Source organism: Balaenoptera ricei, chromosome 2, assembly GCF_028023285.1.
Source record: "Balaenoptera ricei isolate mBalRic1 chromosome 2, mBalRic1.hap2, whole genome shotgun sequence".
Lineage (NCBI taxonomy): Eukaryota > Metazoa > Chordata > Mammalia > Artiodactyla > Balaenopteridae > Balaenoptera > Balaenoptera ricei.
The window spans coordinates 183,386,646-183,410,815 of NC_082640.1; the positions used below are offsets into that span (position 1 = coordinate 183,386,646).

Consider the following 24,170-nt stretch of genomic DNA (forward strand, 5'->3'; position numbering starts at 1 on the left):
CTAGCACATTGTAGCAGTTGAGCGCCAGTAGCTTACTTTTGTGCTTCTAAATGGATACTGAGTGCAGATTGGCAAGGTGATTCGGTTATTAAGAAAACTGTACTCAATGAGTACTTTACCTCTCACATTGTGACCTCTTAAATGTACGATTATAATTTTTGGATTTTACTTAGAGTCAAATATCAGACTCATGAGACTATTTTATAAACTGCCATGATACAGCAAAATCCCATTTATTCAAAATGCAAACATACTGTGTGTCTTTGTGCTGTATGCTTGACTCTGCAAAGTAATTGACGGACTAGCTAATACCAGAGATTCAGGTACAAGACGTCCAGGACATCATCAGGTCAAAAACATAGCCCTGTCTCTTACAGCTTCTCCATTGGTCCTATACAGGAGGATTGGTGACCCAATGACAGTGACCCTGTGGCCCTCCGGAATTTTGAAGTGCCTTCTGAATCATAGATGAAAAATTTAACTTGAGACACTTTTTTCTATTTGTTCAGAATCTGTTATCCATTGAGTAGTTTGATGGAACTGAGTTAATCAGAAGACCCCAGCTGTTCTCTGGATAAGCCAGGCTTTGCTGTATCTGGCAGTCAGGAGAGAGGTAAGCCCGTGGCGGAGGTCCCCTTCAAAGCTGAGCGTCCCCGTGCGAACCTGTGGTTCTTTGACTAGACCTGGGGCAGAGGCCTCCACCGCCGCCCGTGGTGTCAGCGCCCGTGCTTCCCTCCCCACCCCGCCATCGGGTGAGCGGTCCCCGGGTGGCTGTGTTAGGGGTCTGGAGCTGCGTCACCCTCACCCAGCATTGTGCCACACTGGAGCCTGGTCCTGGCACCGTCCTCAGGACTCCTGCCCAAGGGCCCACGGCAAGACAGACTTAGGCTGTGGGGAAGTCTCCCCGCCAGCCCCGAGAGCCATGTCATGACCTACAGAAGCCAGGCTCCTGAGTTGGAGGGAGGTCCCTCTTCCTCTGTGCCTTGACCCCTTGGGGGATACCTTTGGTCATCTCCTCTGTCCCTTTCTGTCTCTGAGTGGAATAGCCATCGCTCCCCTTGACTCTTTTCTCTGTTCACGTGTTTGCTCTCAATCTGCAGAGTTAATTTGTGAAAGGCATTTCATTGGGCATTTGAGGAAAATTTAATGTCCAAGCTCCTCACTGACATAGCACTCTCAGCTTACACCAGTAGTGTAGGAAACTGATAAATGAGCGACAGCTTACAGAGTAGAGGTAGTTCTCCTTGGGTATAACATACCCATTTTGCTCGTGGTTAGAATTTATAATTTTGCTAAAGATGTAATTTACTAAAATTTAAAATCATGTTCTCACAGTGAGTCAATTGTCTTGAGGATTAATCTGATTTATAAGTAATACTGATAGACATATTTTCTTACATCTGAGCTGAAATAAATGCATGTTTCTAGCATATGTAATATAAAAACTCCAGAGGATAAGTTTACATTTAACAAGATGTTGTTTTCTATTTTTGGATTTCTTATTATTTTCCCCTTTTTTTGGTGGTAGGGGTTTAGGGGGAAGCATAATATTTGTATAAAGAACTGTCACCCCAGAGTGACATTTATTTTCCAAGGTGACATTGAGCTCTCTGTTGGTTTCATATGGTGTTTGTGTGCTGTGTGCCTAGATTCAAGGCCTGCGGATTTGAGGAAAATCAAAGTTGTTTTTGTGGGGTTTTTTTTTTAATTTGGTTTTCATGTACATTCTTTTAAATGTCGATTATTTTGCTAAATTTGAGTAAAGTGAGACCCGTTGGATAGTACCCTGGACGCCTGATGGTGTTGCCGAGTTCTGGTTTGTTTCTTCACGATCTATGAGACCCTTCATTCAGAAGGGCGCCTAGAGAGACCCGCGGCTCTGCCTGAGCAGCTGTTGAAGCGCTTTAAGGAGGTTTACTGCTGCCGGCGCTGCTTAGCCAGACTTAACCTACTGTACTTAACCTCAGGATCGGTGTCTGTGGCGCAGGAAGCCCTGGCCTCTCTACGTTTTTGAGTTGGAACCCTGATAATCCACCCGCACAACTACAGGCAGAAAACATGGATCACTTCTTGTGTATGATTCCTCTGATTTGGGATCAGCATGCTTAGTAAGGCCACGTTATTAATCCTCAGTTCCTTCTATATTCTTGACATCTGACCACCAGCAAAAGCAAGGACCCCAGAGGTCAGCAGTGGCGAGAGCTGAAGCGGTTCGTGGGCGTCCGCGGGACGCCGGGGCCGCGCCGCGAGGCTTCCTCCCCCTGCCCCCCGCTGCCCCGTGCCTGCCACTGGATGGCCTCGACCCTGGCCTCCCGGGCACCTGTCTGACTGCAGAGCCCCTTGTCCTGGCTCCCGTTGGCATCGGTGCAAGCGCAGCACCTCGTCAGAGCTCAGACGCGGCAGGTCCAGGCAGGTGTGTTCCACCCTAACTTTGACCCCAAGAGGTTGAGGAGGAGGCGCGGCCCCCCGAGCTGTGCTCCCTTGCAGCCGAGGGCACGCGCTCCACAGTCCGCTCTTCCACTTTACAGAGGGTGCCCTCGGGGTCCCTTGCGCCTGCGCAGAAGCACTTGACTGCGTGGCTGGCCAGGTCTCCTGCACCCCAGCTTCCTGACCTTTATGGGCCTTGACTGTCACTGCCCGGACTGTGCGGACTGTGCTCGGGTTCCCCGGTTGCTTGAAGGCCTGTAAGCGCCCTTCAGAGCCGCGGCCTCAGGCAGGAGGGGCGGGCCCTCCACGAGTGGGCGTGTCCTGCGAAGGGCTTCCGGTGTCTGTGCTCATGCCCGAGTGGTCTCCGGAGGGCCGGAGAGGATGTTTGCTGGAGCTGGGGCTGGACGGAGACCTGATGGGAGGGGCGTGCGGCGTGCGGTTGGCACACTTCATGCGCTCCCATTAGAAAAACCGGAAGGGAATGTTGAAATAGAACGTTGGCGTTAGGTCAGCAGGCAAATCAAAATTCCCACAGGTTGGTCACCCGGGCCCCCAGGTCTTCAGCCAGCATTCGGGGAGTCTGCAGAGGAAGGTGAGTGTGGTGGCATCACATTCATCTAAAGCGCGATGATTGGTTTTCCACAAAGTGGCAGGTTTGATCAAATTGACTGCTTTTCGTTAAAGGCGCTCAGACGCCGTAAGAAACAGCCTTGGGATGTCATAGGGAGGGGGCCAGTTGCTGTGCTGTATTCTGTTTGCTGCTTTATCTGGGCGCTGCACGATGTCTGCATACAGTATGGAGGGGGAAAGGGCATCAGTACCAAACAATAACCTTTTTTCTACAACATCCAAAACTGGTATGAGGCTCTGTTATCTACGGATGGTGATTGGTTAAACTATTTTCATAGAACAATTCTGTTTTTATTCACTTTCTGGTAACTTCTGTAGGCCCTGGTTCAAGGACTTAGCATTGCGTCTCATGTACATCTTTTTCTTAAATGTTCTTTGCCATTTCTGGAATTGTCCTTGGTTTTTCCTTAGCTCATAGGTCATAGATGCAGAAATATTATAGTATTTAAGGCATCCGCATCAAGCATCAAATGGCTTTGCATCCAGAAAAACATTTAACAATAACTCAGTTTGAAGCACCAAGCATGTGTAACATGGCTCTATAAAATATAATAAACGCATAATATTGTTAAGCTTTTTAATGCCTGTGGTTCTTGTTTGTTCCTCAGTCTCTAAGCCACCTCTTTTCCTGAGTTTCATTACACAATACAACTGGCCGTAAGCTCCCGCTTGGTCTGATGGCTGCCTCAGCTGCCCAGGGCAGATCCTTGTGGGTTTCCTTCTGGCACAGGAATGGGAACTCCTAGGATTCAATCTTTCTTGTGTTAAGAAATGCTTTCATAACATAACCTCAGCTCCAAGATGGACTAATGGGCCAGAAGGAGTTTAAATGAGAACCTTACCCACTTTTCTTTTTTTTTTTTTATTTTAAGAATTCAGAACCTTTAAGACCCAGAGCATGGTTTCAGGCCTTAGTAAACAGCAACATTATTATAATTTGTCATTTTTCTTTTTTGGGGTTTTTTTTGGCCATGTGGCCTGTGGGATCCTAGTTCCCAGACCAGGGATCGAACCTGTGCCCCCTGCAGTGGAAGTGTGGAGTCTTAACCACTGGACCGCCAGGGAAGTCCCTTCACCCACTTTTTAGAAAGCACAGCCAAATGAAATTCTCATGCACTTGGGTCCATGACCCTCACTCAGTGTTAGTTCTGGAAGCTTCTGTGCCAAAAAGAAAAGCTTACTAAAACTGGGATAGACTCTTTAACCCTTGGTAAATATATTGAGAGCTAGATAGGATTTAGGGGCTGGGGAACGAAATACTCCCCACCCTCACCCAGCTAGACTCCTGTGACTGATGTACTGCAGATCGAGGTTTATTATTACCCCTTAATTCATGTGACTTTACCTCCTCTGTTAATGATGGAAGGGCTGCTGACAGAATGTGGCTGAGGGGGCACGTCCAGGCCCGCGTGAGGCCCAGACTGCCGAGTGAAGGGCCAAGGTCGAGCTGAGCCGGGGAGCAGCCGTGGTGAAAAACTGTGCGCGTGTCTTCAGATTTGAGATGGGAAGGACCTTGGATTGTTGAGGGCTTTGGCGTTGCTTTCTGTGGGTACCCCCAGATAACAGTGAGACCAACGTCCCTCCTTTGCACGTACCCGTACCTCCACCCGGCGAAAATACCATTTGTTGAGAGCTGTGGCCAGGACCGTGCCTGGCATTGTGAACACCATTTCAGTTATTCCTCCAGACTGCCCTTGGAGGAATTCCACAGATCACCCCATGCCATGGATGAGGGGCACTGGTGAAGGTTCGGGCAGCTGCAAGTCAAAACCCAGGCTACCTGGCTCCCAGCGGCACTCTGTTTGCCCCAGAACCCTCAGCCTGAGTTCATCTCCAACCCCCTTTCTAAGAAGCCCTGGTCCCTGTCTGTGGCGGACGCCGTGGCCTCTGGGCTCCCAGCTCGGCAGCCTCTCTGGCTCTTAGAAGAGAGCCTCTCCTGGTCTTGGATCTGGCTCTCCGGGCACTCCCACTGCCAGCAGTTTTTCAGCTCCTAGATCTGGCCCCGGCTGCTCCTCTCCGGCCTGCCATCACTGCCGTGCCAGGCTCCAGCGTGGGAGTTGCCACCGCACCGGAACCTCCAGTGACTCCCTGCTTGTACCCGGTAAAACTCTAAGTCCCAGCCCCGACCTACTTTTCCAGCCTCTCACCTCCCTCTTGGAGTTTCTCATTTCCAGAGCTTCCCTGTCCTTGAATTGCCAGGTTTATTCACTCAGCTGAGCACCAATGATGTGTCACGCCCTGTTTCAGGTGCTGACGGAACCGCACTAGGATTACATCTAGTAGAGGAGATGGCAGGAGATGATAAAAGATAAGTATGGGGAGTGCTGTGAAAGAAAAGAGAGGAAGGGGCTGGGGAGGGAGGGCAGCCTCAGGGCAGGAGGCCCCCGAGGAAGGGTGTGCCTGCCTGGCCGGAAGCGACCTGGTCCAAGCCGCCTTCCATCGCCTTCTGCAACGTGTTGCTGATGTACCGGACCCCCCGAGTGTCCCCGGAGCTGGTGGCCAGAGCCCCTCTCCAGCTCTGCCCACCACTCCCCCGCACCCCAGGCTCTGCCATGGCGAGTTCAGGCTCTGGTTCCAGGTCCCACGCTGGCTCGCGCCTCCGGCTTTGGAGCAGCCCAGCCGTGGGGGGGCGGGGCGCTGGGCTCTGGCCACCCCCGCGGGTGGGGCGGGGGTCGCGTCTGGGCTGGTGGGGACAGGTGCGCACGTGCGCGGCGTCGAGGTGCCAGGACCCCGAAAGCCAGCTCCCCTGGAGACGCCTGGCCGTTTTGGGAGCCCGAGCGCCATGAGGAGCTTAGGGGCCCTCCGCCTCGGCACCCCACGGCCCCCCGTGCCTGCCGCGGACACCCTGCCGGGGGTGAGGGGGCTCACTCACCCTCCAGCGCCCCCTCGGTGCAGCCTGCAGGTGGACCCCAACCCAGGCCAGGGGGAGGGGACACGGTGGTTGGAAAGGCCTTGGCATTCGACCAACACGAAGGGCACATGACCTTGGGCCTGTTGACCTTGGGCCTCGGGAGCTTCGTCTTCCTCGACGGAAGATGGGAGGCCTGCTCCACCGTGAGGGGGGCAGCAGGGGGACCAGGGGCCAGCCTCGGAGAGTCCAGGAGGAGGAGGCGCCTGCCCACCAGGGACCAAAGGGAGGAGGGGAGTGGGCGCTGGGCTGGCCCCCAGGAGAGGCCGGGAGGGCGGGGGGGGGCGTTGGGGGGTCATCTGAGCAAGGCCTGGGGCTGGGAGGGCTCCTGGCACACGCCCAGACCAGGGAGAGGGTGGTGCCTGCCCGTGGAGGGGCAGGGGGACCAGCGGCCCCAGGAGGCCTGGCCACCTTAGCTGAAGTCAGGACCTGTATCGGGAGGGCAGGAGACGCTGAGGCTTCAGTGAGGGGGGCGTGGGAGCCCCCCAGGCCAGCGCTGCTTTGTCTCCCTCACCCTCCTTCCGTGGGCCAGGGGGCTGGGCTCCTCATCGTCCCTTTCCCCCCCCCGACTCTGAGCCCCGCTCTGCTGCAGTCACCCCATTCTAGTGCCAGGTCACTTGCTCCCCACCACCCCTGGTGACCTCAGCATCTGTCCTAGGATGGTCCACCCCCGTCTGGCCTGTCTGTTCCTTGGCTTCTTCCTCCTGATGACCCCGCCCCTGAATGCCACTGCCATGGCTGCCCCCAAATTGCCTTGTCTTCACTGACACCCGCCCCCTCCAGTCCGTCCCTGGGCGTCCTGCTCTCTGATTGCCACTCCTGCCTCTCAGCCCGCAGGCTGCCAGCAGATCACCTGTCGCCATTCGGCCACTCAACCCCATGTCCCGGCTTCACTCTCTCCTGCGTCCTTGCCTTCCCTCCATCTGCATAGGCTCAGCTCCCAGCAGCCTTAGCTAGTGTGCCCTGGTCACGGTGGACGCTGCCTCCCCCAGGGAGCCCGGGCGGGTGCCATGAGGTCAGGGTCTGGGCACCAACGCAGCAAGGGAGTTGAGACCAAGGCTCACACAGAGTGGGTGCTGGCCTGTCCCAGGCTCCTCTGCTACTTGAACTGCCACTCCAACCGCAGAACTTGACGAGTCGGCCACCAGGAGTCGGTGGGGCGGGTAGGGCGGGAGCCCAGGCCGATCCTGGCTCTTGTGAAGCTCCCGCCGGTGGGTGGAGGACGGCCGGTTGCCGTGAGGGCTGTGGGCCCATAGGACCTGCGGCTCTGGCCTTGTGACCCTGGACAGGGCCACCCCCCTCCGCTGGTGTCCTCTGTTGGGCTCTTGGGAGCATTAAAGGGGGGGGTGTGTGCAAAGGGCTGATCTGTTGTTCCTGCAGTCACAAGAACCCGCCCCCCATGGGGGAGCCATGAAGGCCCCAGCTCTGTGTGGGGCGAGGGGCTTTTGACCAGGAGAAATGATTAAATAAGTGAAGGCGGGCCAGGTCAGGCCAGTGAGGACAATGTCAGGAGGAGGGGCATGCTTTGTCCACTCCCTGTGCCTGGGGCCCAAAGGGATAAAAAAGGAAAAGGAGAGAGGCGTTGAGGGGGCACGGGGAGGAGGTTGCACTTCCCCACAGCTGGCCTCCCGTGCTGCAGAAATCGGGGAAGACGGTTTGGTGGGTTGACTTGGGGTTTCCCTCAAACTGCATGGGGGCTTCACCTGTCTCCCTTCATTCCCCTGTGGCCCCACCCACCTGCCGCTGGCACCCTCCCTTCCCAGCCTGGAACTGCCCTTCGGCTCAGATGCCCCCACCCAGGCTTGCCTCCTCTTGCCCAGTGTAGCCCACTCACCTCACAGCCTCCTGGGGGGTCTTTAAGGCATGACTCAGATCACCCCCCACCCCAGGCAAAACCTGCCAGCTCCTTACCGGGTCGTGATGCATTTGGCTACAAATGACAGAGGAACCAAGGAAGAGTGTGTGACTGGCCTTCCCCAGGCCAGGCTGGCTCGGTGGCCCACCAAGGCCACGGGGCCAGCTCTATCCCCACTGCCCCTGCAGGCATCCTGTCCCCATTTCATCCGTAAAAGGGGGCATGGTCAGAGGGCAAGGGGTGTGTCACAGCCGCGTGTGTCCCTTTCACAAAGCTTTCTCAGAAGCCCCAGCCACAGCTTTCATCTCACTGGCAGGATCTGGGACCCATGGCCACCTCTAGCTGCAAGGGAGTCTGGAAAGGTGGTTTTTCCGGACAGGACACACTGAAGCACGGAACAAACTGGGATTCTAGGCACGTGGGCGCACCTGCCATGTCGCCCTTCCTTCCCGTCCGCCCTCCCAGGCCTTGGCCACATCTGCCCCCGCAGCTCCAGCCCCACTGTCCCTCTGAGGCCTGGTCAGCTGTTGCCCCTCCTCCGACTGTTCAGCTGTCTCCGCCTAGTTACTGTGCCAAGCGTAGCTGAAAGAATAAAGTAAGGAACGTTGAATTGAGTCCCCTGAACAGACATGTTGAGGTCCTCACCCCAGGTGCCTGTGAATGTGACCTTATTTGGAAACGGTCTTTGCAGGTGTTATTAGTTAGGTCATCCAGGAGTTAGGTGGGCCCTTAAGCCAACGCCTGGTGTCCTTATAAAAAGAGAAGACAGGGAATTCCCTGGCCGTCCAGTGGTTAGGATGCCCGCTTTCACTGCTGGGGGCCCGCATTCAATCCCTGGTTGGGGAATTAAGATCCTGCAAGGCGCGCGGTTCCGGGGTGGGGCTGGGGAGAGAAGACGGAGACCCACAGGGGAAAAGGGCACATGAAGATGGAGGCAGACACTGGAGCAATGTGCTTACAAGCCAAGGATTGCTGGCCACCAGGTGCTGGAAGAGGCCAGGAAAGATTCTCCCTCAGAACCTCCAGAAGGAAGCAACACTGTTGACACCTGAATTTCACACTTCTGGCCTCCAGAACTTAAGAGAATAAATGTCTGTTGTTTTAGCCACACAATCTGTGGGCCGTTGTTATGGCAGCCCTGGGAAACTGCTACAATCTCCAAGATAATTGTCAACTGAAAAAAGCAAAGAACAGAACGGTCAGTACCTGGGCCGTGCTTTGCGGGAGTGTGGATGTTCCCGCGTGCTGGGACTCGCCTGGGACGCGCCGGGAGGTCCTCCAGGAGCCGGGAGGGGTGCACGGCTGCCAGGAGGCGGGGACCCAGTTTTTCTCTTCGCAGCATAGCCTGGGTTCCGTTTGCATTTTTTACTTTGTACCATGTTAATATAGTATTCATTGCAAATAAAACAAGTAAAAATTCAAATCAGGGAGAAAATAAAATGTCAAAAAATCCATACAAACCCTACACCTCTTCCAACCCCTCCTCCCGCCTGAGTTTTTGGTAACGTTTAACCAACGCAGCATGGGCAGGAGTGGGGGACCCTGGGCTTTAGCAATTGCCTGGTTTCTTTCAGAGGAAAGAGAAGTGAGAGAGAGGCCAGAGGAACCTCACTGGGGAAGGAGCTGCTGCCTGGGACCTGGGGGTCAGGGGGAACACCGCTGGGTTAACAGAGCCTGTGACGTGTCTGAGGACACCCTGCCCGGGGTCACCAGCCCCTTCCCGCCCTCCTGTCCCTGGAAGCTGCAGACAAGCCTGACGTCACAGGCTGATGCTGGGGATTCAACGGGCTGTGAAGGCACAGGAGAGCTGAGCCCCTCCTGGAGTGGAAGCTGGGCCCTCTCTCCTGCCCTCCTCTGCAGGCGGGTGGGGGCTTCTGGCTCAGCAGTTGGAAGGAGAGTCCAGGCTGGTAGCTGTGGAGACTCAGCGTGTCCAGGATTGACTGCAGGAGGCTGGGCAGAAGTGGGGGTGAGCAGACATGAAGACACTCCTTTGGCAAGCAAGGCTTCCTCCAGGAAGCCCTCTCGGACCACTTAGGTTGGGCTAGGTCTAACCTCAGAGGGACAGGTCCATTCGCCCTTCAGAGCTCCACTCAGACCTCCCCTCCTCCGGGAGGCCGAGTCTGGCCTCAGCTAGTGTCCCCTGAGCCCGCCCACCTCAGTACTTCCAGAGAGCTCCTAGCACACGTCGCCTGCCCTGCCCAGCTGGAGGATGGGCGGGGACCAGGCCTCCCATCACCGGGTCACAAGAGACATGGAGAAGCGCTTGCTTCCTGGCTGAGACCGTGCTCAGCATGTTTGTGAGCTATACTCCCTTAATCCTCACGCCTCCGTTAGCCCCATTTTGTAGATGAGGAAACCGAGGGTCTGGAGGTACCCCGTAGCTGGCCCAGGTCATGCAGACCACCACCATGCTGGCCCCTCTGACTCCAGTGTCGGGGTGGGACTGAGACCTCTTCCTCTATGATACACAAAGCCCCATCGTCTTAAAAAAACACAGAACACTTTATTCCCTTGGCGGTTTCTGTACAACAATGATGCCACATGTACAAGGTGGGAGTCCTGTCCTTCCTTGAGCACAGCCTGCCTCCTGGGAGAGCTGATCACTTTGCCCAAGAGGCTGAGCGCCACTCGGGGCAAAGGAGGCCACAGTCACCTCCAGCTTGTGCAAAAGAATCCTCCTCCCCGCCCATTCTCACGGCCATGATGTACCGGATGCGCCCAGCTGCCCTGAGCTCACACCACAGCCCTGCTTCTAGTGACAGCCCCGGGAGCGCGGGCTCAGATGCCCTTCGGCCTGGAGGGGCCCAAGCTGGCGGTACCTGTGCCCACTCACAGGCCCTGCGAGGATTCACAGGGACACGAAGCATTGAGATTGCCTGGGAAAGACACCATTTCCTGGGGAACCCTGGTGTTGGTTCCCGGCCGTTGGTAGTGGGCCAGAGCCCCAGACATCCGCTGACCCACGTCCCCATTTTACAGATGGGCAGCCTGAAGCCCAGAGGGTGCAAAGACTTCTCCTTGCCATGGCTGTATTTAACTGTTGAGATCGCCCCTCCCACTGACCTGTGCCCGCTCCCCCACCCCAGCCCCTAGGCCAACACGGAGCTTCCAGAAGGTCTCATGGTTTCTTAGTGGTCCCCCAGATTACCCTCCAGTGGGAGCGTCAGGAGTAGGAGTATTCCCAGCCTTGCAGAGGATTCAGTTCTATGACACCAGAAGCCCCTGAGCTGCCTCTCTGTCCCTAACACAGACTGGACAGGTGAAGAAGTGTCCCGAGAGCTCTGCCAGGTGGAGGATTTGCAGCGTTAGCGAGTCGCTGGCAAGCTCACGGGTGGGTCATCAGAGACCCCATGGCGGTGTGGCTGGGATCCCAGGAAAGGGCTGGAGTGTTGGCTGGGTTTCTGGAAGACTCCAAGTAACAGTGCCAGGCTGGGCGCCGCAGGGGCATCATTTCTGAGCTTCCGGACTGTACAACGTGGGTATGAGGATCCCCATTTCACAGAGGAGAAAACCGAGGATGTCAAATTTGTGGCCAGGGTCACCCAGCTGAGGCGTGGAATTCAACCCAGGTCTGATGGAGTCACAGCCCACGGGGTCTGGGCGTCCGGTGCAGGGTGGTCGGTGCCGGGGGCCCAATTTATGTCTAGGCTGCGTTTTGGAAAAGCGGCCCTGGGAGAGCTCGGGCCCTCGGGTGCCGGGGGCCCGGGCGTCACAGGCTGGAGGGCTGGGCCAAGGCGGGCCCCGCCGGAGCGGCGGGCACGGCGTCGCCCTCGGGCCGGGCCTCCTCGCCGCGCGCGTAGCTGAGCACCACGGTGACGGTGGCGAAGGTGGCGGCGTTGACGGGGAAGGCGCGCAGCAGCGTGGAGGCCAGCCCGCGCGTGAAGACGCGCCAGCCCTCAGCGTGGTAGCTCTGGCGCACGCAGTCGACGATGCCCCGGTAGCGTGGGGCGCCCCGCAGCCCGTCAGCCTGCAGCCGCGACTTGACCACGTCCAAGGGGTAGGTGGAGAGCCAGGACGCGATGCCCGACGTGCCGCCCGCCAGCAGCAGCTTGGGCACCAGCAGGCGGTCGCCCGGCTCGCAGCCCAGCGCGCGCGTCAGCACGTCATAGGTGAGGAAGTAGACGCCGAAGCTGGGGGTCTCGCGCAGCAGCGTGGACACCATGCCCCGGTTGACGCCGCGCAGGCCCTCCCGCCGGTAGACCTGCGCCAGGCAGTCCACGGGGCCGCGGTACGTGCGGGCCGGCCCCGCCTCTTGCAGCTGCAGCCGCGTCTTGGCCAGCTCCATGGGGCAGCAGATGACGCACTGGATGGCGCCCGCCGCCGCGCCCGCCAGAAACTGGTTCAGCGGCGAGTCCCGGCCCAGGGCCCGGAGGGTGTTGCCCTGCACGCCGAACACCAGCGCGTTGATGAAGGTGAGCCCCAGGAGGGGCGAGCCCAGGCCGCGGTACAGGCCCAGCACCTGCGGGGCGCACAGAGACGCGTCAGGGGCGCTCCCGCTTGGAGTCCGGGGTTGCCCAAGCCCACCTCTCCAGGGGCCCTCCATGCAGCTGGCGGCTGCCCCGGCCCACCCTAGCGGTACACGAGGATCAAGCAGAATTTTAATAGAACCGAAGCCCTCAATCTGAGAGGCCTGGGCACTTGCACCCTGCCATTCGCAAAGCCTGGATTTGCCCAAGAGTTGCCCCGAAGCCTCTTTTTCCAGCTCTGTGGTCTGGGGACGGCAGCATCCCAGAGGCTGGTTCCCCACCACACCCCCACCGGCCCCAGGCCACTCACGCTTTCCTGCTTGATGATGGCCTGGAAGCAGTGCAAGGTCCCTCGGTACTGGGGCTTCTCCGTGCTCTGGACCTGGAGCCGCACCTGGAAGGAGGGGCCCAGTGAAAGGCGGGCTAGTGGAGCCAGATCACCCAGCTCCCCGGGGCCAGCACTCAGGACACCCGGGGAGGCTCTCTCCAGGAGGCCCAAGGCCAGACCCAGAAGGCAGGGAGCCAAGGAGCTTTCTGTGGCTTTAGGAGTTCCAGGGTGGGGCAGGGCTGTGCGTCTGTGCCTCTTTAGGGAAGGCTATCAGTGGGCAGTCACGGAGACAGCTAGCTGCAGAGGGGCAGGGGTCCTCAAGACCCCTGCTTCACCATCTCTGCACCATGTACTGACAGTGGGGCAGGAGACATCTCTCGAGACCTCCCCACCCTCCCGGTAGCAAATCGTGGCCGATGCCAAAGGGGCTCAGGATCTAACATCCCACCACACGCTCCCTTCATCAGGGGCTGGCAGCGCGCAATGGGCACTAAAAGTGAGGAGCCTCGGGCCTCGTGGGCCTTCTGCTTGGTTTCTGCCAGTGTCCCCCGGTGAGGGCAGTGGTCATGAGTTAGTAAAGCAGTGGCAGGAGACCAGCTGACAGCCTCCTTGGGAACCGTGTCAGCAACTCTGGGGCCTGGGGGATCAGGCTGTGCTGCCCTTGGAGCCCAGCGGGCCAGAACCTCACTGTGAAAGCGTTCTTTGTTGACCGAGAGCTTATCTCTGTCCTTGATACGCGGGCCCCACAGTGCGGAGCAGGAGCACATTTCCTGAACTCCAAATCCGTGTCACGCGGGTCGGGGTGAGCTAGGTTAGGTCCCATTCCGGGAGCTGGTCTCCAGCTCTGACTCAGAGATTATCACCATTACAGGCATAATCACTGGCCGAAGTGGGTTTGGTCACTCCCATTTCAAAGGTGGGAAGACTGAGGCTCAGAGATGTTTTGCAACTCGGTCAAGGCTGTCCACTCCAGGGACATGAGTGGCTGTGTTGGTCGGGGCCAGGGTGGGGTAGGGGTGCTGGCGAATGCACTTACAGGAAATGTTTTGTAAGGAAAAAAAGAATACCATCTCGGCACATGAGGACCTCAACCAACAGCTGGCAGCCACTGCTCTGAGAGGCAGCTGACCACCGAGGGCACCCTGCGACGTTCACCCCAGCACCCCTCCCTGCCCTGGCTGCCAGCTCAGAGGAGAAAAGCACCACCACTCGATAAACTTGGAGAACATATTAACACCACGAGCTCTGTCTCAGGTTGTTTCTGTGATGGGAGGCTCTTCATTTTCCCTTCAATGTTCTGGGGTCTCTGGGGGACTGTCTCTTCCTCCTGTGGTCCCCCGACACTGGCACCCAGAGGGCTGTGTCAGCAGACATGATGTGAAACGGAGCTGTTCCCTCCGTGGGTTGGACTTTCAGACACCCCGGCGGAGTCTTTTAAGTCTTGACAGGATCTCATTTGAGGACTGACGGGCCCACCCCGGGAAAAGTGGTCATTCGCACACAAGCCCCAGAGGCTCCCAGCTCCCCGACAGGGCTGGGAGACCCCACATGAAGACTCCCTGATCCAGAGGGGCCTGATTTTTCTCAGCCAGCCCCCAGGGCTCCCACCCCAGGATCTGGGCTGGGCCCAAGCTCACCTCACACCCTCCCTGTCCCTAGCTGGGGAGGGAACTCTGGGAGATGGGGGGTGGGGAGGGGCGTGGTGGGGTGGGGTCCAGGCCCAGGGTCTGATTGGGGGGGGCGAGGGGGGACGACAGAGAAGAGAAGCGTTGGGTTCACCTGGTCTGTACTTACTAGCGCTCTCCGGGGTGAGGCTTACGCTCATCTACAACAAAGTTACATTTTGCTATGGATGGAGACAGCCCCTAGCTCAGAAAGTAAAGGCGGTTAAAGCAACACAAAATTTCAACATCACATCCAGGCAGGGACCCCCGAGGCCAGCCCCCAGCCTCCCCACCCCCTCCCCTGCCCGGGCCGGCTGTTCCCTGGTGAAAGAGGGCTCGGACTTGGTGTCCCTGGTCAGTGTCACACAGGACAGAAAATGGCCTTCCCACAGAAACATGTGTGAAGGTGGTGTGTCTGTGGACAGCGGCTGCGGTTCTGGGTGCAACAGAGGAAAACCAAACTTTGGACTCAGATTTCAGATCCAAAGACCTGGAGGCACAAACTGCCAATGTCGCGGCCATAAGACAGCGTGGACAGACATGGAACACGGGCGTCCCTGCACGCGTTCCGGAGCCCAGGTCCAAGTTCATGAGGTTCAAGAAGAGGTAAAACAGACCACGGATGAGAAGTTAGGATGGTGGCCGCCTGGAAAAGGGGAGGACGGAGGTGTTAGGAGAGGAGGGGGGCTTCGGGGGGACCGGCCTCGTTTCTTCTCCCAGGTGTGTGCTTCACGGTGATTCATAGATTCGTACACGGAGCGCGTGTGCACATTTCTCCGTGTGTGACACTTCAATTAAAATAACCACCGCAGAGCTATGAAGTAAATCCCACCTTTGCCAGAAGCAAGCAATATATATGGGCCTGGGTACATGTCTGTTTTTTGGTAGAAATCATTAACAAGGTTTGGGGGAAAGGTTACATTAAGGACTGTTGTTTTTTGTTTTTGTTTCTGTTTTCTTTTTAGTTTATATATCTCTGTTATGGTGAACATTTTTTATGACCTACATTACTTTTGTAATAGAAAGCCGACCAAAAAAACGTGTATGTAGCCGATGATTAAAAGACATTAAAAAAAAATCACATTTCCCAATTTTCTTTGACTGAGAATGCTTAAACTTTTATAATGGAAAACAGTCAGTAAAAAAAAAAAAAAAAGGCCATTGGTGATATAGCATTAAATCAAACCAAATGAGTGTCTCTAGCATCAGCACAATTTAATAGTATCTGAGCCCATGGATGGGACAAGAGTGTCAGTGGTGATTGCTGGGGGTGGGTTTTCTCCCCCTTCAGAATAAAAAGCTTGGCTTTTTTTTTTTTTTTAGAAGGAAACAATGTAAATATTTTAATAAAAACAATCCCACAGCATTTATTGTCATCTGGTAGTAACATAAAGGTGAGCAAAACAATATGAATAAATGCTTTAGAACTACACTTCTAACAAAGGACACCTAAAAAAACTGCATTGCCTTCTCTACAATTTCTCACTTCATTGATCATTTCTGGTTGGAGACACTTTCAAGCACAGTAATGTTATCTCCTTTTAGCGTGATCCGACTCAGTTGTTTTCTTGACTTTGTTTTAGAACGAATCTCTTCTGCATCATCTAATACGAGGTTCATATACTCATCAAAACCGATGATACAGCCCTCTATCCGCATATTCACTTGCTCATAAAGTCACACCTGAATCCGAGATCTATTTTGCAAGCATCTGAAGATGAGATCGATGGGCTGCACCATCACCTTCTGCACCTTCTGGCCCTGGCCCTGGTACGCCATGGTGGAAGCTCACAAAGGCCACACTATCCCGCACACCAAAAGCTTGGCTTTTTAAAGACAGCTTTGCCCAGATGTGATGCCGCTGGGCCACGGTGGCAAAAACACAGTTCCAAATGGATGTCCTCAAAGCCCACCCTCCAGGTGCCAGGTAAGGTGGGGGGACAGGGATGTCCCGGGGGCAGGAACCCAGTGGGGCAGAGGTTCCCGTGCTCAAATTACTGCCGGGGGTGCGGGTCATGGCTTAGGAGATCCGAGGGAGCTCGAGACGCCAGAGCAAAGTGCCCCCCAGCCTGGGGGGCCTGACTGTGGGGCCGGGGGCGGGGAGCTGCAGAAGGCCTGGCCAGGCCTGGCTGAGTCCTAACTCAAAGAGGCCTCTGCAAAGCTGGGCTGAAGAAGTGAATCGGAGACGCTTCCTGGCTGGATGCAGCTCTGACAGGCATTCACGACACATGAACACGCGACAGAAACACAGCATGACGTGGACCCCGCCTGGCTGTCCTGGGCTGCTCTGGCCCGTGGGCAGGCTCCGGGCGGGGGGGGCAGCTGGGCAGGCTCCCCCAGCACCTCACTCTCCACAGGCGCGTATGAGGGCTCAGGGGCTGCTGAGTGGCCAGAAAGCCTGGCCTTTCTAACTCCTCCCCAGATTCGCTCAGAGTGGCTTGGAAGGAATTCCATGCCCTTCGGAACTAGCATTTCATCCAGCACAAACTACACTGTTGAGCACCGGGCCCAAAGGCCTCAGTAATCTTGCCAACCCCTCACTGTGCAGGTCAGAACAGCTGGCCCAGAGGTAAAGTGACTGGCCCACAGTCCCATGGCAGATCAGCCGGCAGAGGGCCCGGAGCTGCACAAGGCCCAGGGACAGACATTTTTTTTTTTGCGGGGGGTGGGTGGACTTCGCTGAGTGGCTTGCGGGATCTGAGTTCCCCGACCAGAGATTGAACCTGGGCCCTCAGCAGTGAAAGCGGGGAGTCCTAACCACTGGACCACCAGGGAATTCCCGGGACAGACCTTTTTAAAGTCAGAGCCAGTGCATAAGGCAGGGCCCTCACGCCTGTGCTGGAGAAGATCCCTGCCCTAGTTCACAAGACCTGTTCTCAGCCCAGGAACACCTGGGTTCCCGAAAAAAGAGGCGACCGAGAGTCCTCTCAAACCCACCTAGGGATGCCGTCCTTGCCTGTGCTCTGCCCTCGCCCCCCTGGGAAGAGACACCAGGTTCAGTGTTCACAGCGGGACACCAGGTCAGGCCTAGTGCCTGCTGCTGGCAGCTCACCGGGCTCCCAGGGGAAGCCGGCAAGGAAGGGTCCTGACTTGCCTATAGCTGAAGGACCAAGAAACCCCAGAAACGGGGGAAATCTTATTTGGCAATTTCCAACTGGGTATGCGGACTTCCTTGGTCTCCGCTGAGGCGTCGGAGAACCTGGGGCCCGACGGTGTGCCAAGGTGCGGGCTGGCGGAGGGGGAACTGGGCGCCAGCCCCGGGGCCATGCTCTGGAGCCACCAGCACCCTACAGGTGCACACCAGCCCTCGGGAAACGACTGCTCAGTTTCTCAGCCCTGATCACCACCGCTCTGTGAAGATCACGGTCACGGGAAAGGCTGACAAGGTTTGATTTTTCTGTATTTCTGTATTTTCTCTCTGAACTTTTTCAGGAAGCTGTCTGGAGGAATTCTGCGTAAAGACAGGGTGGGTGTCCCTTGCTCTGGGTGGGAGGAAACCTGTCCTTCGGCCCCTCGGTCCCAGCTGGCCAAGCCCCAGGATGGACCTCCAAGTTCAGCCCCAGCTGGGAGACTGTAGGGACAAACCTGGGAGGAAAGGCCGACTCGGCCCGGTGGACAAGTGCCTCTCACCTGGGCAGCGGGGAGAAGAATCCTGACTCTACCTTCATTCTAGAACCTGTGGGAGGACCTTGGAAGGGCTCCTGAGGTGGTGCCCGGAAAGGGGGGTCCAGCCACCAGGACGCTGCAGGCCTCCCTCCAATGTCTGAGCCTCCACAAGGGCCTCAGAATAAAACCTCAACGAGAGACTCACCTTGACCGTGTCAAAGGGGTGTCCCACCAGCACACCTGCCACACCTGGAGGGAGAAAGGAGGACGTGTGACCCAGGTGCCTCGGAAACCGCAGCGTGGGGCACGGTTCTGGCAAGGACGTGCCTGGCACATCCCAGGAGCCCCTTAATCCTCCGCATGAGGGTAAGTGAGGGTGACCGCCTCAAGGTCAGGCCAGGACCTGTCCAGCTCAAAGCTGGTGACTCTCCCTCCGCCCTGCTGCTCACCACAGGTGACAAAAGAAGTTCCCCCTTGGGAGGCTGCACGTGCCATTTCTAAGATGCTCACATCACTGCAAATACCTGGCACGGTTGGGGGCTCCAGGGGCTCTGGACTTGGGGCCGGCCCCTCGCCCAGATGTGAATTTTCCCTCTGCCATTTACACCAGCTGGTCGAGCTCACAAAGAACTCGGTGTCTGGGAATCGCTCTCCTCGCCTGTACAGGTGTGAGGACCAACCTCCCCAGGGCCGCCCCTGGCCCCCGAAGTGCTGACCCAGGACCTGAGGCGTTCATGCTTGGTTATGTACCAGTCCAGGACCTGTCCGAATCCAGCCCCCCTCAGAGGACAAAGGCTCCCCCTCCAAATGGCCCACAAGCACCTGAGAGAGTCCTGCGTGCTGTGTGGGTTACAAACATCCCTGTGAATCGGGCAGTCTTGTTACTCTGCTTCATGGAAGAAGTGAGGCTCAGTGAGGTCGGGTAACTGCTGCACTGACTCCCATGCTTTCCTCCCTAGAATTTCACGTGTGTACATCCTACAGTTCTTCTTTTTTTTTTGGCTATATTTAAATGTATAATTAAATATAGCAATTAAACAGGCTAACATTTGTTGAGTAACAAACAGTAACGTTTCTACCTTCTGGTTACCGGTCTTAGTTTTGTCCGTGTACCAACTCTCTTTCTTATATATGTAAAGAAAGGACCATTAGCCCGTTTTACAGATGAAGAAACTGAGGCATAGAAAAGTAATATGTCCATGCCACACAGCTAGGTAAGTGGTGGAGCCGAGATCTGGACCCAAACCTTCTGGCCCTGGAGCCACCCTCCTTAATAACTCAGAGCTCCCTGTCAGAGCTGGTTACCATGTTCGTGGATGCCCAGAAATCAACGGGAGTTATTACGCTTCTTCATAAATTGTATTTTTTAAAAAATTTATTTATTACTATTATTATTATTACTTTTTGGCCGCACCGCACAGCATGTGGGATCTTAGTTCCCTGACCAGGGATCGAACCCGTGCTCCCTGCACCGGAAGCATGGAGTCTTAACCACTGGACTGCCAGGGAATTCCCCCATAAATTGTATTTTTAATCCTTGTATAATGTCCTCATCTTGTTTAATGCTTCGGACCTTAAAATCCACTTTGTTTGATGTTAGCTTCGCCAATCCTGCTTTGTTTTTGGTCAGGTGTGTCTGGTATAGTTTTGTCCAGTTCCTAATTTTCAACCTTGTCTTACTGCTTTGTTTTAGTTGTTCCACAAACAATTTACAGCTGGGTTTTGGTTTCTACTCCGGCCTGCAGCAGTCTCAGATTTTGCCAAGACAAGAGATCTGACATGATTCCGTCTTATTTTATGGGCATGATCTAAGTACTTCCTTTCCTTTCCACATTTTTGCTGGTTCAGGCAAACTACTATTTATCCCCTTTCTGCTTGTTAATTTGTAAGTTCCAGCTAAGAGTTACTTCTGCTTTTGAACACTCATAACGCTTATGTAGAAACAGGGTAAGAACCGTCCCCGCCATGGGGTGAGAGTAGGAGGCTCTCTCTGCCCTCTCCTGCCCCACCCTACCCCCAAGAGGGTTCCCACCCTGCCAGCTTCTACTGATCTTCACCTACAAACCCCACGAGACTCAGGGCTATTCCTTCTCGGCACCTCTCCCGCCATCTTGGGGTCTCTACTCCGATCGTTGGAGCCTTTCTTGACTATGGCCCTCAGTTGTAACACACGGGAGACACGCCCTCTGAACTCCTGCTCATCTGCAAAATCTGTTTCTTTAACGCCATTAGGGCAAAACAGTCCTGTGCTCCGGTGAGGATTCCGGGCCCAGGCCATTAAGGGCGGCAATGTCCCAGAATCTTCTGGTTTCCAGTGCTGCAGATGAGAAATCTGTTGTCAGCGTGTCTGTTCTCCTTTGTCAATAATTTATTTCTTCTATGAAGAAGCCAGCTTGTCTGTTCTCCTTTGTCAATAATTTATTTATTCTATGAAGAAGCCACTGAGATTTTTATCTGTAGATTTTGGGAATGTCACCAGGAGACACCAAGGGTGTGTCTTTTTTCTTTAAAGGAACCCAGCCTAGAGTTCCCCCAGCGCAGACCAGCCTTTTCCTGATCAGAGAAAATTTCCACTATTATCTATTCATCATATTCATCATCTCCAGACCTTTTTCTCCCTCTGAAACCCCTAACATTCACAGGTGGGTGAAAAGACACCCCAAGCCTGTCTTTCCCCTCGAGACTTCCACCTCTGTGTTTCTGGTCTTCGAGACACACTTTGTTTTTATCACTTGAGATCTACCTTCTTTTTCATTGCATGTTTTGAATTTTCTGAATTTGAAAATCCTAGTTCTAGAACCTCCTTTCGTGGGCTGTAACTGGATCTCCTCGGGCTCTGGAAACCTAACACCGCCTGAGGTGTGTTGCCCGGCCTTCCTTCTCTCTCCAGCCGTGCCCCTGCAGCCAGGCCCAGCTGGGGCGGGGGGTCCCCTTCCTGTGGGCGGATGCCCCCCGCCTCTGGTCCCAGACTTGCCCAGGTGCCAGCAACAGCCTTCATCAGTCTCTGGGGTGGGAGAGGCGCCCCTCATCCCACCAAGGGCTCCGAGAGCAGGCAGCTGCATTCCCATTTTCTCCCTTGATTTGAGTGCCCTCAGGCGAGGGGCTGGCCCCCCTCACCCCAAACATCTCCATCCACAGAAACAAGAGTTGGCTATGGGCCTGCCTCCCTCAGGGCCCCCAGTCCCCCAAATCCTTATCCTTTTAACCTCCCAGTCACCCTGAGAGCCAGGAAGCCTGAGGGCCATCTCCCTGAGAGGGGCCTACATCACAGCAGCCAAAGTGGACCGTGTCTCCCAACTCCAAAGCCGGTGCCCACTGCCTTACGTTAAGCTGGCCTTTTAGGGGCAACCCCCATCCCATGACCCTCAAGGGCAGGAGGCGGGACCACTGCCCTGGAGGCGCCTGGCAGAGGAAGTGGTGGGAAGGGACAACAGGATGACTGACCTGTCCCCCATATGCAGGGTCCCACTGCCTATGGTTGAATTTCTCTCCTCCCATCCATGCCTGGGGCAAGGGGACCCCCATTCAGAGCCCAAGGTCAGACCAGGAACTGACCCGCGGTGGAGGAGTGCAGGTGGGCATTGGGACCCTTCCACCCCGGGAGACTTCGGGGAAGCTGTCAATCAAGGTCCCACCCGCACCTCCCGGAAGGCGAAGTTGAACACATGGCCCACACCCAGCCAATCAGAGATGATGTACTGTCCTTCCTCCGGGGAATCTGAATCAAGAGGCACCCCAGCTGCGGAAAGGCAGCCTTCATCTGCCCTGAACCTCCAGGCCTTGAGGAGCTCAAACCCCAAGGAGCCAGGCAACCTCTGGGGGCCAGGCCCCAAGGTAGGGGCGCCGCCTGCGCAAAGTTCCTGGGCGGCCCCTCTGCTCTGGCCAGGCCGTGCCAGGGGCCCGGAAGGCAGGCCTGGGACACAGTCAGGTCACTGTCCTGTGGGCCGGCCCCTAGCGCCCGTGAGGCTGGGGGAAGGGAAGAGCATGGCAGCCTCTCTCCACTTCTGAGGGCCTAGGTTTCTCCTGGGTCATGTATACCAGGAGAGGGTCTCTTCTACCCTCTCCCGTCTCCGCTCACACAGTGCGGGAGTAGGTGGGCACCACCAGCCCCAGGCTTCCACCTGGATCCAGGTAGGGCAGTCGGTTCGGGGGCCGTGGAGTACCTACAGCTCTCCAGGGTGCTGGGGCCTGGACAGGATCTCTCCCAGGTGGGCGTGGTGAGGATGGGCAGAAGGCATTCCAGGCAGGGTCCTGGGTGAGCAAGAGCCCAGAGTGACTTAACAAGTGTGTCTGGGGGGATGGGCCTGGCCTTAGGATGAGTGTTCCCACCCCAATCCCCGTGGATCCCAGAACGCCTGCGTGAATACAGAAGGAATCCTGCCCGTCTAGGGAAAGAACACACACTCCGCCCAGCGGAAAGGGGCTGGAAAGCGGTGTTGGCCCTGGGACTGAGCCACCATTGGGGGTGGGTAGAGAAGGGTCTGGGGCCCAGGAGGAGCCGGCGGCCTGGTGGCAGGACACTAGGGGAGGTCCCTCGAGTGGGATGGGAAGAGCAGAGAGTGGAATGGGGATGGGGGGAATTGAGAGCTGGGTCCACAGAGGCCAACCCCTCCTGTCTCCTCTGGCACCCTGGGCTTGGGAGAAATGCTCCCCAAATTACTGAAGGCTCTGGGGCCTGGAGGCCTGACTGGGTAACCGTCTGGGACACTTCCTGGGCACACCCCCTTCTCCACCAGCCTCCTCTCGTGCAGCACAGGAAGATAGCACCGCACTGGTTTAAATACTAGACGCTCCTCTTCCTCCAGGGTGCCCACGGCTGGCAGGTAGCTGAGAGCTCTATTAAAGCCAACAGGGGCAGGTGCTGGAGAAGAGAAGCACCTGATGTCAGAGACTGGACGGGGCCTGGGGACACCCAGCCAGCCCTCTCCCCGTGAGGCAGAGCCCTGCCACTTCTGTCCACTCTGCTGAATTCCTGAGGGCTAAACCTGGCTCCCAGTGAATACCTGTTGAATACATTAACTCTACAAGTAAAAGCAGAGAAACTAAAGGCCAAAGAGGCAAGTGCAGAGCCCGACGCCCAACGGTCAGGCCACAGCAGAGCCCGTACGGCACACCGACTCAGGTCCTCCCGGGGACACAGGACCCCAGCGCCGCGCCCCGGCTTCGGTGACGGTGCCCCACGCCGGTGACACGCACGCGTGAGACCAAGGCCTCGCTCGCGCGGCGTGTCAGGCCCACTCTGCCAGCCGGGTGGAGTCTCACCCCCAACAGAACCACGTAGGAAGGGGGCGGGGCGCCAAAGCGCGACTCGGTGCCTGGGGTCTTGCCGGCGCCTTTCAGACCATCTCTCTAGGGCGTCGTCCAGCGGCCCCGGCCCCACCCACACGGCTACGGGAGAGGGGGTGGAGCCAGCTTCAAACTTTTTGGGTCGAGGGAGGGGACCCTGCTCCAGGTGGGCGCGGGCTGGGGGAGGGGGAGAGGCAAATGGGCTCGGGGCCTCGCCGTCCGCAGGCCTCGGGCGAGGAGGGCGGTGGGGCATCTTTCTGGCAGTCCCCTGGCAGCCACGGTACTGTCCCGGAGCGCCAGACCTCTCGTCCGAACGTGCCCTGAAGGACTTAAAAGACACCTGCCCTCGCGGACAGCGCGCTAGGCGCCCTCCCGGCTTGTCGTCAATTCACGCCCACGAGAATCCCGTGAGACAAGAGCACTGCTAACGCATTTTACAGACGAGGAATCCCCAGCCCCAGGGTAAGCCACTGGGCCGAGAGCTCGCAGGTGCGCTGGCCTCCCAGCCCGGACGCCTCGCCCCGGCGGCCCGGCGTTCCCGGCCCCCGCACGCGCCGGGCAGGACCCGCCCGCCTCCTTACCCCCAGCGCATCCAGCCAGAAAGTCGAGCGCCATTGCCGGGTCCTCGGTGAGGCCGCCCTTCCTCCTTGTCCTCTTTCTCTGGCCCCTCGCCGGGCTGGTCGCCGTCGAGGGCTCCCCCTGCCCTGCTTGGCCGGGACTCGGCCTGGCCGCCGCCTCCTGGCACGGAGCACCGCGCAGGCTGGGGTCTGGCGGCGGCGGCGGCGGCGGCGGCTCAGCGCGCGACTCCTCGCCGGGCGCACGCCCTTGCTGTCGTCCGCGCACCGCCCGTGGTCCCTCACCTCGGGCGGCGTGTCCCGCCCCTCGGACCTGCCGGCCGGGCTCGGGCGGGGCGCAGAGCTCAGCCAACGGGCGGGCGAGGCGCGGACAACACCCCGGGCCCTGCGCGCCGCCGCCGCGCTTCATTGGCTGGGCGGACCTG

At 57.0% G+C, this 24,170-nt stretch overlaps 1 protein-coding gene and 1 pseudogene across 1 annotated transcript; both read right to left on the reverse strand.

Moving 5' to 3' along the window:
* Positions 1-10,303: 10,303 nt before the first annotated feature.
* On the reverse strand, positions 10,304-24,154 carry SLC25A29 (solute carrier family 25 member 29). The gene is made up of 4 exons (XM_059914992.1): positions 23,752-24,154; positions 18,090-18,133; positions 12,597-12,680; positions 10,304-12,279 (listed from the first exon to the last, which is right to left on the reverse strand). Exons 1-4 carry the CDS (start codon positions 24,152-24,154, stop codon positions 11,530-11,532), a joined length of 1,281 nt encoding a protein of 426 aa, XP_059770975.1. The 3' UTR covers positions 10,304-11,529.
* On the reverse strand, positions 14,525-23,806 carry LOC132359987 (small nuclear ribonucleoprotein E-like; annotated as a pseudogene).
* Positions 24,155-24,170: the final 16 nt, after the last annotated feature.